General features: G+C 40.9%; 1 protein-coding gene across 2 annotated transcripts in view; it reads left to right on the top strand.

The window, feature by feature from the left end:
• Nucleotides 1-839: 839 nt before the first annotated feature.
• Nucleotides 840-16,988, top strand: part of DIPK1A (divergent protein kinase domain 1A) — a 39,842-nt gene continuing 23,693 nt past the window's right edge. Inside the window, exons 1-2 of one of the 2 annotated variants that reach the window (XM_063298262.1) lie at nt 840-1,031; nt 1,282-1,415. In XM_063298262.1, coding sequence (XP_063154332.1) covers nt 965-1,031; nt 1,282-1,415 — 201 coding nt within the window. In that variant the 5' untranslated portion in view covers nt 840-964. The remainder of the gene's footprint in view (nt 1,032-1,281; nt 1,416-16,988) is intronic. The other variant, XM_063298263.1, reaches the window with a different exon arrangement.

The raw sequence follows: 16,988 nt of genomic DNA, 5'->3' as shown, positions 1-16,988 counted from the left end.
CACACATACACTTTCATGTACTAGTATACTTCTGTCACTGAGACACTAAATACATTATTTGGAATTAAGCACCACTTGGTTGCAAAATTAAAATATTACAAGTTATCTGTAAACATGTATGTCCCTATCTGGCTACACACACAGCACTTGCCACATCATCATTTTTTAGAAAAATAGTGAAGAAAGCGTACTGGAGAGAGCATCCTGGCAACCCCCAGCAACCCCTTGCCAGTCCAAGGATGGACCCTGAGCCTGTTTGCCATGACCAGCTCATGCTACTGCCTTGGTCATCGTCTGAATAACTCCTGATCTGCAGAGCCCAAGATCCAACCTCCTGAACTGGGGCAGGAGGTTCCGGGTACGAACCCTGGCACCTGAACCCCCAGCCCCACTTCAGGAGTACTCATTTTCCCCACTCAACGCTTTCTGTGGCTTTCTACCCCACGGCGGGCAGGATCCCTCCTACTGCGAAGCGGCAGTGCTGGGCTGAGCGCTCCCAGACTCGAGGGAGGCCGCCCCACTCCTGGAGGGCTCGAGACGCTACCGCGGCGGGCGCGCGGCAACCGGATAAATTCTGGGCGACGCGCCACCACGCCGCCCTGTAGAACCGGAAGCCTCCCCTTTAATCCGAGGAGGACGAGGGGGAAGCAGAAAGGCGAGAGCAGGCGGGCTTTTGCGCGTCGGCAGAAGCAGCCGAGGTGCCTCCATTCCTCCCTTAGGTCGAGGAGTTGTTCCTCAGCTCTCCCTCCCTTTAAGGCTGAGGCCACGAGAAAGCCGCGCTTTCTGACAGTTGCCAAAGGGGGCGGGGCGGAGAGAAGCGAAAGAAGCCTCCCGCCCCGCTCAGGCACATTTGCTGCCTTCTTGGCAGGGCGAGCCGAGCCGCAGCCCTGTGCCCGTCGGTCATCCGCCTTGTCTGAGGCCGGCTGGGCGGGAAAGCCTCAAACTGCTGCAGCCCGCTGCGGGGATGTGCCATTGCCATGGCGAGGAGGGTCTCTGCGGGGGCCTGGCTCAGGAAGCCCTACTACGGGCAGGTAAGCAGGCAGGTGGGTGCCCACGCGGGGCATGGGCTGAGGCGAGGAAGCTGGACTGGGCTGCAGAGGCGGCGGTGGCGGCTGGGGCACTGGGGCTGGCACTGCGGTTGCGAGCAGCCAGGCGTGGGCCACGCTGCCCTGAATGGGGCGTACGCAGAGGAAGCGAGGTGGGTAGGCGCTCGGAGAAAGGAGACGGAGGATGTGTAAGCTTGGGATTAATTGCGAAGGATCCTCTCTTCACGCCGCGCAGCAAAGCAGCCCGAGCAGAAGAATGCCGCCCCTCAGTTAGGAATCAGTGCCATCAGTTTCTCCGGACTTCCCCATCCTTCCTCTCTTTTGGGGAGTCAGCCCCTTAAGAGCCTTCAAAGACTACAGGAAGAGCAGGTAACTGGATCGTCGCTGTGTCCCTAGCTAGGCCCAGCAAAAGCCCTCGCAAGCTGACGTTGTAAGGGCTTTCCACTCATTTTTTTCCCCCTTCTCAGCCCAGCTGTCCTACTTCTGCCCCCTCCCCTCGTTTCTTCCAGCTCTGGCTCAGCCTGTGTTGGAGGGATGTGATCTGGTGGTGCCTCCTGCTAACGTCGTTCTACCTGATTATCTCTGTTGTTCAGCAAAGATTTGATTTTAGTGATTTAGCAAAAAAATTGTGTACTAATTCCCAGATTAAAAATTTCTGGGTAGAAAGTTGGGGAGAATTGCCAGCATTCTTATAATTTGAAGATATGTTGTTTTGACAGGTTGTGTCCAGAGGTCAGTTGCCAGATAAGGCTAAAAACCAGCGCAAAAAGGCCAAAAATGTCCTTTGTAAAGTGCCAACCTTTTAGAAAGTGTAGTAGAGGAAGAGGCAGTGGGTTCTGGTTGTGTTCCTGTTTATCTATTCCTATGTTAGATGAAGATTTAGTCATGAAGGCAATATATTTTCTGTTCATTGTACTTTAACTTCATGCTACCTTTTCCCACCATTTATCTTGCCTGTTACTCCACACTACACTACAGTATTAAAATTGTTAGAATTTTTAGATATTAGAACAAGAATATGTCCTCCTTTGAGATACTTTTATCAGAATTACTGAATGTTACAGTTAAAAAGAGCCTCACTAGTCATCTAATAAAATTCCGTGAACGGTTTAGAGATTCATACCTGTCAAAATTCTCTGTAGGCCTTTCCTGGAAGCCTGAAAAAAGTAATTCCCAAAGTCTGTTAAACTACAGTCAAAAGTTTCACAAAATCACCCCAACCAGAATTGTTGCAACATGAACACAATTATTCTTATCCATGTCTTTGAAGCATCTAAAAAAGTGACTATACCCACTTTGTTGTGTTGTAGTATTTTCTTGGTTTTTAAAAAGTGTGGTAGAGAAAAGCAAGTTGATAGCTTTCTCAATTCGAATTCTTGTTATTTTGTGGATCCTTCATATAGTTTAATTTTCTGGTGTAATACCCTCTACAGTATTTTGTATACAGGTTAAAAGATACCATGGCTGTACTTATATAGCAAATCTATACTTACACGTGTATAGAGAAGAAATAAATGGGGATATGAAAAAATGATGTTAAAAGCTCTTGCAGTTGCTTCAGACAGGCTGGGAGGAAGGGCTGATAAAATTTAAAAGAATGTGTAGTAAAGTATGCTTGTTTAAAAAAGACATTCACATGAGATTAAACTTGCAGCATTGGACAAAGAAGTCATAATCTCTCCATTCCACCCTAAAAATAAAGGTAGGAAACATGTTCAGTCTTGTTACTGGGTTATTTTAAAACTTACCTTTACTTTTTAAAAATAAGGGAAATTTATAAAGATATTTAAATGAGCAACTATTTTTAATAGAATGGATTCAGCAGAAGTTTGTACAACACATCCCTTAAGAGGATGGTGTGATTATATGCAAGGTCAATCAAATGTCCTTCTTAGTATAGTAGCAAAATAACTTTAATACTGCTTTTTTATGTCCTAAAAATAAAGAGCATTAACAAATCTATATTCTGCTCTGGGCAAGAGCTGTATCTTATTTCTATATCAGATGCTTCCCAATCAGATTCAGTTCACGTATATTTGCACATGGTTTAAACATGTGCTTATACAAAGTGTATACTTTATACACTTTGCATAAAGTTGCTTAGCATGAAAGGGAATTGCATAATGGGTGTGTATGTTTAGACAAGAGAGAATGTCTATGCAATTATAAAAAGGCCATGCATATACATTTTCAAATCATTTATACAGGAATAACAGCCATTTTTAAAAAAGGAATAAGCTTGTTTTGATGAGACATAATATAGTAGCTAATTATTATGGCTTTTGTTTCTTTGTATCATGGCTTTTCACAGTATAAAATGCATCCTTTATTTTCACAGCCTTTCTTTAGTTTGGAAATCTACCATATCTGAATGTCTTCATCATCCCCCCTCTCCTAGTTTGTTCTCAAATCTTTATGTCCTTGGAACAATTTCAAGCCTTTACTTCTCCTCCTCCACAAATAATTCTAAAAGCCCATTAATTCAATGAAGCATCACAGGAATCATTTGTGATCATTTACATTTGTGCTCAAACTTGTAGTTGCTTATATTTCCATATTAAAATACTTCCATTTTAAATTTGACAATTTTGTTTAGAACTATATTGCCTATTTGCTATAGTAGAATATTTATATGTCCAGTCAGTGCTTGAGACCCATTCTATATGACTTGAGATTGGCACACACCTCATGTATTTTTGTGTCAGTAATTTTGCAGCAATTTCTCTATAAGTGAAGGCCTGGTAGTTTCCCATTGCCAGACTTCTTGCCTTGCCACCTTCTCCTTGTCTTCCACATTTGCACTTTCCCTTCCCATGAAAATAATGGCTGCTAGCTCTCCATTTTAGCACTTCCCTACTGGCTCACTGGAAGGGGAGCTGATTAACTTAAGGTGGCAGAAAGTCAGGACACTTCAAGAGTATTGTGCAACAGCAGTATATTGATGCTTACAGTGGGAAGGAAAGGGATTTATGAAGGTGACAGCTTGGTGGAAGAAATCTGAGTTCTCGTCTACTACAAAGCCATTAAATGATTTATTAGCTTGTGGTTCAGTGTATTCGCTGAACCCAGCCACTGTGATATATTTAACAAATCATGGTGAACAATTGGCTTAATGTAAATAAAACATATTGGTGCAGCTTATTTGCATTTGCTTAGTAATTAGAGATGGTAAAAATATGAATATTTTAACTTTTTTTCTTAACTAGACAGTTATATAAAAATACTGTTAATTTGGGATTGAAATCTGATAAGTTCGAAGTGAATTGAATTATTGATTGTGAATAAATGTGTATATCTATATCTATATCTGTCCTCCTCTATCTTTCTTCCTAGCAACAGGTACTGTTAACTGTTTATATACCAGTAAATATTTCTCTAAATGGTAGATTGCTTTAAAAAAAGATTATTGGTTATGTACTTTAATATCTATATTGCAAGTTAACAAATTAGTTTTTGTAGGAGGCTGATGAAGATATATCACTGGATCCTTATGAACTATGAGTAAGAATTTGAAATATGATAATGGAAATGGGCACTAATTCTCTATTTGTTTCCTTTTTGGAATCAAATTCCTTCCTTACTTTAAATGTAATTAAGAGACACATTTCTCTGAGTTTAATTGCAGTTAATGCTGGTTACCATTCTCAGACAATCTAGATTTTAAATGTAATTCTCTCTTCTAAAAATGTAGAAATCTACCAGGCCCAGTATTTCTTATTTATCAATACAAATTCATGAAATATTAACTTGAACATTAATTTTAGAATTACAGTTTGTCCCCTATGTAACACAAAAAGGATTATATATGATAAAATACTTTCTAGAATTCCCCAAACACTGTGTTAAACCAGCATGTCCACTCCAAATACAATCTACTTGCTATCTCTACTCCTGGCAACCACCACAGAATTCTTGTCCTGGATCTTCTCTCTTTCCTTTCAGAAATAATAACCAAAGTTGTTATATTCAAATTTCAACTGTGTTTCCTCTTTTTTTTAGTGGTGGTGAGACAAAATTATGAGGTTCTGTTTGCCCTTGTTTCCTTTGTCACACAGCAGCAAAAGAAAGCTCATTGTAACAGGAAGGTAGAGTGAAAAAAATAATCAAAGCAAGTGGTATGCAACAAGAGGCTGTCTATTCACTTTTTGGACTGCTTTAAACTTTCCCTCTAGTTCAAGAATATAGAAATACACTAGCTGAAACCATGTGCAACAATTTGTCTCATTATGTCTCGATCTGGTGTTAGTATCAGTGTTCTGTGGAACTACTGAGATGTAACTTTTGCCAGAAATGGTGCTACTTGAAATGCATCTGGCATGATGAATAACTAATTACCATGCAGTACACATTACTTAGTGGAATATTGACTCTGTAAACGCCTTGTCAGGTGTTATCATATGCTTTCTCTTTCAGTGTTTTCTGGATCATTTCCAAAAGGATTAGTGGGAAAAAGAAGAGAGGGGTCTGAAACAATTTTATTTTAATGTGACAGATCTCACAAAATACTTGTTCTTTAAAGTAGTTTGTCATGTCATAACTGCCTAAAGCTTTCAAAGGAGCTGATACAACAGTTTGTGTATTAAAACTACTTTGCAATTAAATAAGTTTAACTGTACTGGATTAAGCATATGAAAGCCTATCAGTGCTAAAAATGAAGCAATTTATTTAAGGTCATACTAGTGGAAACAATTTTACCAGTGATTTCCTGATATATCTCCTGATTATCCATTTTGAAGTAAGAGTTTCTAATCCAGTATGCTGTGGACAAATGGATGACATGATAGTAGCTGTGGGGAAAATATTATACCTGTCATGAAAGAACTGTTCTAGCTACCAGTTTTGTAGAACAAATAAAGATTATTCTTTTAAACTTTAAACCCAGGTTTCTCAACAAGGGTCCCATGGAATGCTAGGGTTCCTCAAGAGGTCATTAGGGGTTCCCTGGGAGATCACAATTTATTTAAAAAATTATTTCAGATTCAGGCAACTCCGCATTAATGAGGTAAGTTTCATTCTTTAGTTTAGGAACACCTTAATGCATATATACAGGCCTACTGTCATGAGTACTGATGGTGAGCAGGAGGGGGCCTCTATCCAGGGGGGAAAACGTATGCATAGTACTGAGGAGTTAAGCAGCCATTCAAAGAGACACAGATCAGACCCGCCTTAACCTTTGGGGTTTATCTGTCTGGGTTTTCCCACGTTTCTTCAGTTTGTTAGGATTTTCTGTCTAATGTAGCAGTAATAAAGCACTAGAGACCTATTCCTTGTCTCAACGTGGTTCCTGGCTGTTAGGACTGATGTCTCAGTCCTAACAAACTGAAGAATCGTGGGAAAAACCCAGATAGATAAACCACAAAGGTTAAGGCGGGTCTGATCTGTGTCTCTTTGAATGGCTGCTTAACTCCTCAGTACTACGCATGCATTTTCCCCCCTGGATAGAGGCCCCCTCCTCACCATCAGTACTCATGACACCTACACATGAAACAAATGTAATAATTTTGTAACTTCTGGCCTATATTTGAGCCTGAATGTGCAGGGGTTCCCTGAGGCCTAAAAAATATTTCAAGGGTCCCTCCGGAGTCAAAATGTTGAGAAAGGCTGCTTTAAACTCTGTATGATCTGACTCCTAGTTATATACAAAAATTTAGTCTCCTATAAATTCTTCCCACATAATCATCCCAGTTCTTGTAGGTTTCCTTTTTTATCACAAATAAATATTTCCTTTAGTGGTGATAATGCTGTTTATAGTCTTCCTGCCCAAATCTGCCCTTCCATAGTATCAGATTGGTAGTGTTTTATTAATTATAAATTGTTCTAATGAATTGTAGTGGCTTACAATCATTTGAGGAGAGTCAGGAGTAGTGGTTAAGTTACAAGAGTAGAGACCAGGAGACTGGGAATTGTAGTCCCATGTTAGGCACAAAGCCAACTGAGTGACTTTGGGCCAACCACTTTCTCAGCCCTAGTAAGAATGCAATGGCAAACTACTCCCGAAAAACCTTGCCAAGAAAATTGCAGGGACCAGTCCAGGCAGTCACCAGGAGTCAAGACTGACTCAAAGAAACCAAAATCATAATCATCTGACATTTTTGTAAGCATGTAAAGCTAAGTTTTATTGGGCTATTTTTCTGTATTATAAAATTGTATTGTAGGTTTTATGTTTGTGAGTTGCAGAAGTAAATACTGAAAAGTGGAATATAAATGTCCTGTGAGAATGGCAGCCATGAAATACTCTGCATTCTTAATAGTAAGACTAGATTCTGACTAGATTTTCAGCTAATCTACAACAGCTACAATTGTATCACAATTATGATTTCAACTATAATTATACTGAGTAATTGTATATCTTATGCTAAAAGCTACCTTGAGTAGTTTTACTAACTTTCTAATGCTGAGCAATACACATGCTTAAATTGTAGGTTGACATGTACTTTTAGACTTGGAATTATTCAGCAACTTCCTTGCTCATTCAGGTGTGCTATAGATGGTAGTTAGGTCTGAAATCAAACTACTTTCAGGGTGGGAAGAGAAAATAGTGTAATCTAATATTTAGATTACTGTTTTGGGCTATGGATTAGTCTTTTCTGAGACAGGACTAATCAGTTAATGTTCTGAAGTGGATACAATATTTAGATACCCCCTTCCCAACAGAATTCATATTAATTTAAATATAACTTGTTTGATTGACAAATGTTATGATAAGAAATTCATTCAGTGTCTCTATACAATTTGTTCTTTGAAGATAAATGTGTGTTTGACCCATATAATCCCAGCATTCTATTCCTGATAATAGCCAGTCATATGCCTGTTAAATCTCATGGCCAAAGTATAAAGGTGGCAGCTTTGCTTATGTTTTTTTGTTGTTTATTCGTTTAGTCGCTTCCGACTCTTCGTGACTTCATGGACCAGCCCACGCCAGAGCTTCCTGTCGGTCGTCAACACCCCCAGCTCCCCCAGGGACGAGTCCGTCACCTCTAGAATATCATCCATCCACCTTGCCCTTGGTCGGCCCTTCTTCCTTTTGCCTTCCACTCTCCTTAGCATCAGCATCTTCTGCAGGGTGTCCTGTCTTCTCATTATGTGGCCCAAGTATTTCAGTTTGGCCTTTAATATTCCCTCAAGTGAGCAGTCTGGCTTAATTTTCTGGAGGATGGACTGGTTTGATCTTCTTGCAGTCCAAGGCACTCTCAGAATTTTCCTCCAACACCACAGTTCAAAAGCATCGATCTTCCTTCTCTCAGCCTTCCTTATGGTCCAGCTCTCGCAGCCATATGTTACTACGGGGAACACCATTGCTTTAACTTTGCGGACCTTTGTTGTCAGTGTGATGTCTCTGCTCTTAACTATTTTATCGAGATTGGTCATTGCTCTTCTCCCAAGGATTAAGTGTCTTCTGATTTCCTGACTGCAGTCAGCATCTGCAGTAATCTTCGCACCTAGAAATACAAAGTCTTTCACTGCTTCTACATTTTCTCCTTCTATTTGCCAGTTATCGATCAAGCTGATTGCCATAATCTTGGTTTTTTTGAGGTTTAGCTGCAAGCCAGCTTTTGCACTTTCTTCTTTCACCTTCATCATAAGGCTCCTCAGTTCCTCTTCGCTTTCAGCCATCAAAGTGGTATCATCTGCATATCTGAGATTGTTAATGTTTCTTCCAGCGATTTTAACTCCAGCCTTGGATTCCTCAAGCTCAGCATGTCGCATGATGTGTTCTGCGTACAAGTTGAATAGGTATGTTGAGAGTATACAGCCCTGCCGTACTCCTTTCCCAATCTTAAACCAGTCCGTTGTTCCGTGGTCTGTTCTTACTGTTGCTACTTGGTCGTTATACAGATTCTTCAGGAGGCAGACAAGATGACTTGGTATCCCCATATCACTAAGAGCTTGCCATAATTTGTTATGGTCCACACAGTCGAAGGCTTTACAATAGTCAATAAAACAGAAATAGATGTTTTTCTGAAACTCCCTGGCTTTTTCCATTATCCAGCGGATATTGGCAATTTGGTCCCTAGTTCCTCTGCCTTTTCTAAACGCAGCTTGTCCATCTGGCAATTCTCGCTCCATGAATTGCTGAAGTCTACCTTGCAGGATCTTGAGCATTACCTTACTGGCATGTGAAATGAGTGCCACTGTTCGATAGTTTGAACATTCTTTAGTGTTTCCCTTTTTTGGTATGGGGATATAAGTTGATTTTTTCCAGTCTGATGGCCATTCTTGTGTTTTCCAAATTTGCTGGCATATAGCATGCATTACCTTGACCGCATCATCTCGCAAGATTTTGAACAGTTCAGCTGGGATGCCGTCGTCTCCTGCTGCCTTGTTATTAGCAATGCTTCTTAAGGCCCATTCAACCTCACTCTTCAGGATGTCTGGCTCTAGCTCACTGACCACACCGTCAAAGCTATCCCCGATATTGTTATCCTTCCTATACAGGTCTTCTGTATATTCTTGCCACCTTTTCTTGATCTCTTCTTCTTCTGTTAGGTCCTTGCCATCTTTGTTTTTGATCATACCCATTTTGGCCTGGAATTTACCTCCGATGTTTCTAATTTTCTGGAAGGGGTCTCTTGTCCTTCCTATTCTATTGTCTTCTTCCACTTCCATGCATTGCTTGTTTAAAAATAATTCCTTATCTCTTCTGGCTAATCTCTGGAAGTTTGCATTTACTTGGGCATATCTCCCCCTATCGCTGTTGCCTTTTGCTTTCCTTCTTTCTTGGGCTACTTCTAGTGTCTCAGCAGACAGCCATTTTGCCTTCTTGGTTTTCTCTTTCTTTGGGATGTATTTTGTTGCCGCCTCCTGAACAATGTTGCGAACTTCTGACCAGAGTTCTTCCGGGACCCTATCTACTAAGTCCAGTCCCTTAAATCTATTCTTCACCTCCACTGCATATTCCTTAGGAATATTAGTGAGCTCATATCTAGCTGATCTGTGGATCTCCCCTAATCTCTTTAGTCTGATCCTAAATTGTGCAAGAAGTTCGTGATCTGAACTACAGTCATTTCCAGGTCTTGTTTTTACCGACTGTATAGATGTCCGCCGCCTTTGGCTGCAAAGGATGTAGTCAATCTGATTTCGGTGTTGTCCATCTGGTGAAGTCCATGTATAAAGCCGTCTCTTAGGTTGCTGGAAGAGGGTGTTTGTTATGCAGAGTGAGTTGTCTTGGCAAAATTCTATCAGCCTGTGTCCTGCTTTGTTTTGTTCTCCCAGGCCATGCTTACCTGTAATTCCAGGTGTCATTTGACTGCCCACCTTAGCATTCCAGTCTCCCGTGATGAAAATAACATCTCTTTTAGGCGTGTCGTCCAGTAGGTGCTGCAGATCCTCATAGAACTGCTCTACTTCAGCTTCTTCAGCATCTGTGGTTGGGGCGTATATTTGGATCACTGTGATGTTAGATGGCTTGCCCTGAATTCGAATTGAGATCATTCTATCGTTTTTTGGATTGTATCCAAGCACTGCTTTCGCCACTTGACTATTAATTATGAAGGCTACTCCATTTCTTCTGTGGTCCTCTTGTCCACAGTAGTAGATCTGGTGGTCATTTGATGTGAAGTGGTCCATTCCAGTCCATTTCAGTTCACTGACGCCCAAAATGTCTATCTTTAATCTTGACATCTCACCAATAACCACATCCAATTTGCCCTGGCTCATAGATCTTACATTCCAGGTTCCAATGGTGTGTTGATCCTTAGAACATCAGATTCGCCGTTCACCACCAGCACCGTCAGCCGCTAGCCATCCTTTCGGCTTTGAGCTAGCTGCGTCATCACGTCTGGGGCTAGTTGAACTCATCCTCTGTTCCTCCCCAGTAGCAGTTTTACCATCTTCTGACCTGAGGGTCTCATCTTCTGATGGTATACCGACATATCTCTGGTTGTACTGATCCATTGAGTTTTCATGGCAAGAATAGTGGGGTGGGTTGCCATTACCTTCCCTAGGGATCGCATTTAGTCTGACCTCTCTGTCATGACCTTCCCGTCTTGGGTGTCCCTTCACGGTTTAGGTCATGGCATCATTGAGGTGCTCAAGCTCCAGCACCACGACAAGGTAACGGTCCTTTGCTGAAGTTGCTTATGTTAGCTAACTCAATTAATAATAATGAGACAGTGGACCCTTCCAAAACCAGCACCCATTGTGATACCAATAATTTAAACTTCACAGAAGTTATGGATAGATATATAATAAATACTTGTGACATTAGAGGTGTGTAAGTCAAGGGCATGATTGTGCATGTATTTTTTAATGATGATGATGCTGTATTGATGTCTGAGAATCCAAATGTTTACAGCAGACTTTAAGACTGTATGATGCAATAGGTATGGACCTGAAAATTAATGTAAAATACAAAGGTAGTTCTGTTTGACAGAGAGAGTAGACTGAACAATTCTATGCTATATGTAAATAGAAAAAAATTAGAACAAGCAGTGTATTTGTAAAAATGTTTACTAAAATGGGAAAATGGAAAAAGAAATGTTGCGATGTGTACAGACAGAAAGAAAGATAGTGGGCAGTATGTGATACGTTGCCAGGAGTGAGTGTGTCTTGAAAGAAGCAAAATGGCTGTATATAACAACATGCTTCTGCTCATTTTGTTATATGGAAGTGAAAGTGGAGTAGTATTTCAGAATAAACAAAAAATAGTGTGGATGGATTATTTAAGAAGAATATGTTGTAAAACAAGAGATAGGTTAAAGAATAAATGGATGATAAATGAATTTAGATTGAATGCAAAAGTGAGTGACCAATGTGGAAGAAGTAAGTTCAAGAGGTTTGGTCATATAGAGAGAATGAATGAGGTCTCAATTACAAATCAAATATATAAAAAGAATAGTGAATGGGCTAAGAAGATGAGGAATGCAAACTTGCAGTTGGATGGAATTGATGAAATCCTTATGAAATATGAGACATTTAAAGAACAAAAGTCACTATATACTGTAAATCAGTGTTTGGACATGATGGAAACATGGATGGTTTGCAAGGATAGAAAGGTAAAGAAAGGTATAATGAATGGTTTTGGAAACAAGATTTAGCTGTATCTCTTCTTCTGTTATGTTAGGACTTCATTTTATTTTGTTTATTATTTCTTGCTGTGCACAATGTTTCTTACCCCAAGATAATATCATGATGGGTAAGTACATATAGATTTACATTTATTTGCAACAGTAGGTATTAGCAAAATTCATATAAAATTACAACAATCCATATCAGTTAAATATATCCCCTCTAATATTAACAGCACTATTTGTCAATATCTGCTTTTGTATCTTCCTTACAGCCATTGCAAACAATGCAACTTGTTTAGTTACATGTTCATCAAAATCAGTCAACAGAAAGTAGATTTTTTCTTTTAAACAAGAAGGATTCAGTTGGACTAACAGAGGCATAATGAATCTAGCTCTATGTTCCTGATATAATTTGCAAAAATACTAAGTAATGGCTCAAATCTTCTACCTGTGAGTTATTACAAATGCATGATCAGTGTGTGTTTGGTAATCCTTTATATCTTCCATCCAAATAGACTGTGGGCATTGTTTGAAAACAAAGTTCTATAAAAGCTTGTCTCAGGGAATGGGATGTAAGAGACTGTAAATAATATGACATTCCTTGTCCATCTTTAAAAGATTGATACCATTTGGCCAACTTAAACTTACATACTAGCTCTCTATCTTGTCTAAATCTTTAAAAAATAAACATTCCCTCAAAAGTATATGGTAATTTATGTCATTCAGTCTTCAGCAAAGGATCGTTACCTTGTCGTGGTGCTGGAGCTTGAGCACCTCAATGATGCCATGACCTAAACCGTGAAGGGACACCCAAGACGGGAAGGTCATGACAGAGAGGTCAGACTAAACGCGATCCCTGGGGAAGGTAATGGCAACCCACCCCAGTATTCTTGCTGTGAAAACTCAATGGATCAGTACAACCAGAGATATGTCGGTATACCATTGGAAGATGAGACCCCCAGGTCCGAAGATGGTAAAACTGCTACTGGGGAGGAACAGAGGATGAGTTCAACTAGCCCCAGACGTGATGACGCGGCTAGCTCAAAGCTGAAAGGACGGCTAGCGGCCGACGGTGCTGGTGGTGAACGGCGAATCCGATGTTCTAAGGATCAACACACCATTGGAACCTGGAATGTAAGATCTATGAGCCAGGGCAAATTGGATGTGGTTATTGGTGAGATGTCAAGATTAAAGATAGACATTTTGGGCGTCAGTGAACTGAAATGGACTGGAATGGACCACTTCACATCAAATGACCACCAGATCTACTACTGTGGACAAGAGGACCACAGAAGAAATGGAGTAGCCTTCATAATTAATAGTCAAGTGGCGAAAGCAGTGCTTGGATACAATCCAAAAAACGATAGAATGATCTCAATTCGAATTCAGGGCAAGCCATCTAACATCACAGTGATCCAAATATACGCCCCAACCACAGATGCTGAAGAAGCTGAAGTAGAGCAGTTCTATGAGGATCTGCAGCACCTACTGGACGACACGCCTAAAAGAGATGTTATTTTCATCACGGGAGACTGGAATGCTAAGGTGGGCAGTCAAATGACACCTGGAATTACAGGTAAGCATGGCCTGGGAGAACAAAACAAAGCAGGACACAGGCTGATAGAATTTTGCCAAGACAACTCACTCTGCATAAAAAACACCCTCTTCCAGCGACCTAAGAGACGGCTTTATACATGGACTTCACCAGATGGACAACACCGAAATCAGATTGACTACATTCTTTGCAGCCAAAGGCGGCGGACATCTACACAGTCGGTAAAAACAAGACCTGGAAATGACTGTAGTTCAGATCACGAACTTCTTGCACAATTTAGGATCAGACTAAAGAGATTAGGGGAGACCCACAGATCAGCTAGATATGAGCTCACTAATATTCCTAAGGAATATGCAGTGGAGGTGAAGAATAGATTTAAGGGATTGGACTTAGTAGATAGGGTCCCGGAAGAACTATGGACAGAAGTCCGCAACATTCTTCAGGCGGCGGCAACAAAATACATCCCAAAGAAAGAGAAAACCAAGAAGGCAAAATGGCTGTCTGCTGAGACACTAGAAGTAGCCCAAGAAAGAAGGAAAGCAAAAGGCAACAGCGATAGGGGGAGATATGCCCAAGTAAATGCAAAATTCCAGAGGTTAGCCAGAAGAGATAAGGAATTATTTTTAAACAAGCAATGCATGGAAGTGGAAGAAGACAATAGAATAGGAAGGACAAGAGACCCCTTCCAGAAAATTAGAAACATCGGAGGTAAATTCCAGGCCAAAATGGGTATGATCAAAAACAAAGATGGCAAGGACCTAACAGAAGAAGAAGAGATCAAGAAAAGGTGGCAAGAATATACAGAAGACCTGTATAGGAAGGATAACAATATCGGGGATAGCTTTGACGGTGTGGTCAGTGAGCTAGAGCCAGACATCCTGAAGAGTGAGGTTGAATGGGCCTTAAGAAGCATTGCTAATAACAAGGCAGCAGGAGACGACGGCATCCCAGCTGAACTGTTCAAAATCTTGCGAGATGATGCGGTCAAGGTAATGCATGCTATATGCCAGCAAATTTGGAAAACACAAGAATGGCCATCAGACTGGAAAAAATCAACTTATATCCCCATACCAAAAAAGGGAAACACTAAAGAATGTTCAAACTATCGAACAGTGGCACTCATTTCACATGCCAGTAAGGTAATGCTCAAGATCCTGCAAGGTAGACTTCAGCAATTCATGGAGTGAGAATTGCCAGATGGACAAGCTGCGTTTAGAAAAGGCAGAGGAACTAGGGACCAAATTGCCAATATCCGCTGGATAATGGAAAAAGCCAGGGAGTTTCAGAAAAACATCTATTTCTGTTTTATTGACTATTGTAAAGCCTTTGACTGTGTGGACCATAACAAATTGTGGCAAGTTCTTAGTGGTACGGGGATACCAAGTCATCTTGTCTGCCTCCTGAAGAATCTGTATAACGACCAAGCAGCAACAGTAATAACAGACCACGGAATAACGGACTGGTTTAAGATTGGGAAAGGAGTACGGCAGGGCTGTATACTCTCACCCTACCTATTCAACTTGTATGCAGAACACATCATGCGACATGCTGGGCTTGAGGAATCCAAGGCCGGAGTTAAAATCGCTGGAAGAAACATTAACAATCTCAGATATGCAGATGATACCACTTTGATGGCTGAAAGCGAAGAGGAACTGAGGAGCCTTATGATGAAGGTGAAAGAAGAAAGTGCAAAAGCTGGCTTGCAGCTAAACCTCAAAAAAACCAAGATTATGGCAATCAGCTTGATGGATAACTGGCAAATAGAGGGAGAAAATGTAGAAGCAGTGAAAGACTTTGTATTTCTAGGTGCGAAGATTACTGCAGATGCTGACTGCAGTCAGGAAATCAGAAGACGCTTAATCCTTGGGAGAAGAGCAATGACCAATCTCGATAAAATAGTTAAGAGCAGAGACATCACACTGACAACAAAGGTCCGCATAGTTAAAGCAATGGTGTTCCCCGTAGTAACATATGGCTGCGAGAGCTGGACCATAAGGAAGGCTGAGAGAAGGAAGATCGATGCTTTTGAACTGTGGTGTTGGAGGAAAATTCTGAGAGTGCCTTGGACTGCAAGAAGATCAAACCAGTCCATCCTCCAGAAAATTAAGCCAGACTGCTCACTTGAGGGAATGGTATTAAAGGCCAAACTGAAATACTTGGGCCACATAATGAGAAGACAGGACACCCTGCAGAAGATGCTGATGCTAAGGAGAGTGGAGGGCAAAAGGAAGAGGGGCCGACCAAGGGCAAGGTGGATGGATGATATTCTAGAGGTGACGGACTCGTCCCTGGGGGAGCTGGGGGTGTTGACGACCGACAGGAAGCTCTGGCGTGGGCTGGTCCATGAAGTCACGAAGAGTCACTTGAGGGAATGGTATTAAAGGCCAAACTGAAATACTTTGGCCACATAATGAGAAGACAGGACACCCTGGAGAAGATGCTGATGCTAGGGAGAGTGGAGGGCAAAAGGAAGAGGGGCCGACCAAGGGCAAGGTGGATGGATGATATTCTAGAGGTGACGGACTCATCCCTGGGGGAGCTGGGGGTGTTGACGACCGACAGGAAGGTCTGGCGTGGGCTGGTCCATGAAGTCACGAAGAGTCAGAAGCGACTGAACGAATAAACAACAACATGTCATTCAGTAGTTCCTGATCTAGCAATAATTGTGAAAATAGTTTTAGACACAAATTCATCCATCTATTACTGTTAAATTGTTTGTGGAGACATTGTTTTGCCAAATAAGTATTGGGCATGAGGACTAGTTTCCTATAATAAGATTATTGCTTTGTTTACTCTTATATTGATTGATGGAAGGCCCATTTCTAATCTCAACATTGCTGCTGATATACATGGGGGTAAGGCTAAGATCTTACGCATTTATTCTGGACCACTTCTAATTCTTGTAGTTTACTGAAACCCCAAATTGGGGCCCCATATATCAGCTGTGAGATTGTTTTCCCCTGGAAGGTATTTAGTGCAGGCTGCATTACCATCCTCCTTTTGAGTAGAAGAAGGAGCAAATGGCTCTCATTGATCTCATGGCCGTTGTTCTTGTTGATGCTATATGTTTTTTCCATGATATGATGGATAAGTATGTATGTAAATCCCAGTTGCAAATAAGATATACAATGAGAATTAGCCTGTGCTTAAATGTTTCATGACTGGAGAAAATGGTTTCATCCAATTCCTGCAAAGCTTTTTTTTAAAATGCTGCATATTATCTCTGTATGACAAAATAAGCCCCATTGAAAGAAATTATTATAAACAAATTGTATTGTGATCAGACTGCATCACTGATCTTTAGTTTATTTATAGTTTCTCTTTTCCTTTCTGTATAATATTGCTTTGAAAAAGATACTCTAAAACAGAAGTTGTACA

Source organism: Candoia aspera, chromosome 3, assembly GCF_035149785.1.
Source record: "Candoia aspera isolate rCanAsp1 chromosome 3, rCanAsp1.hap2, whole genome shotgun sequence".
NCBI lineage: Eukaryota > Metazoa > Chordata > Lepidosauria > Squamata > Boidae > Candoia > Candoia aspera.
Note: the sequence above shows the minus strand (reverse complement) of the source record. Positions and strands in the feature narration are given on the sequence as shown.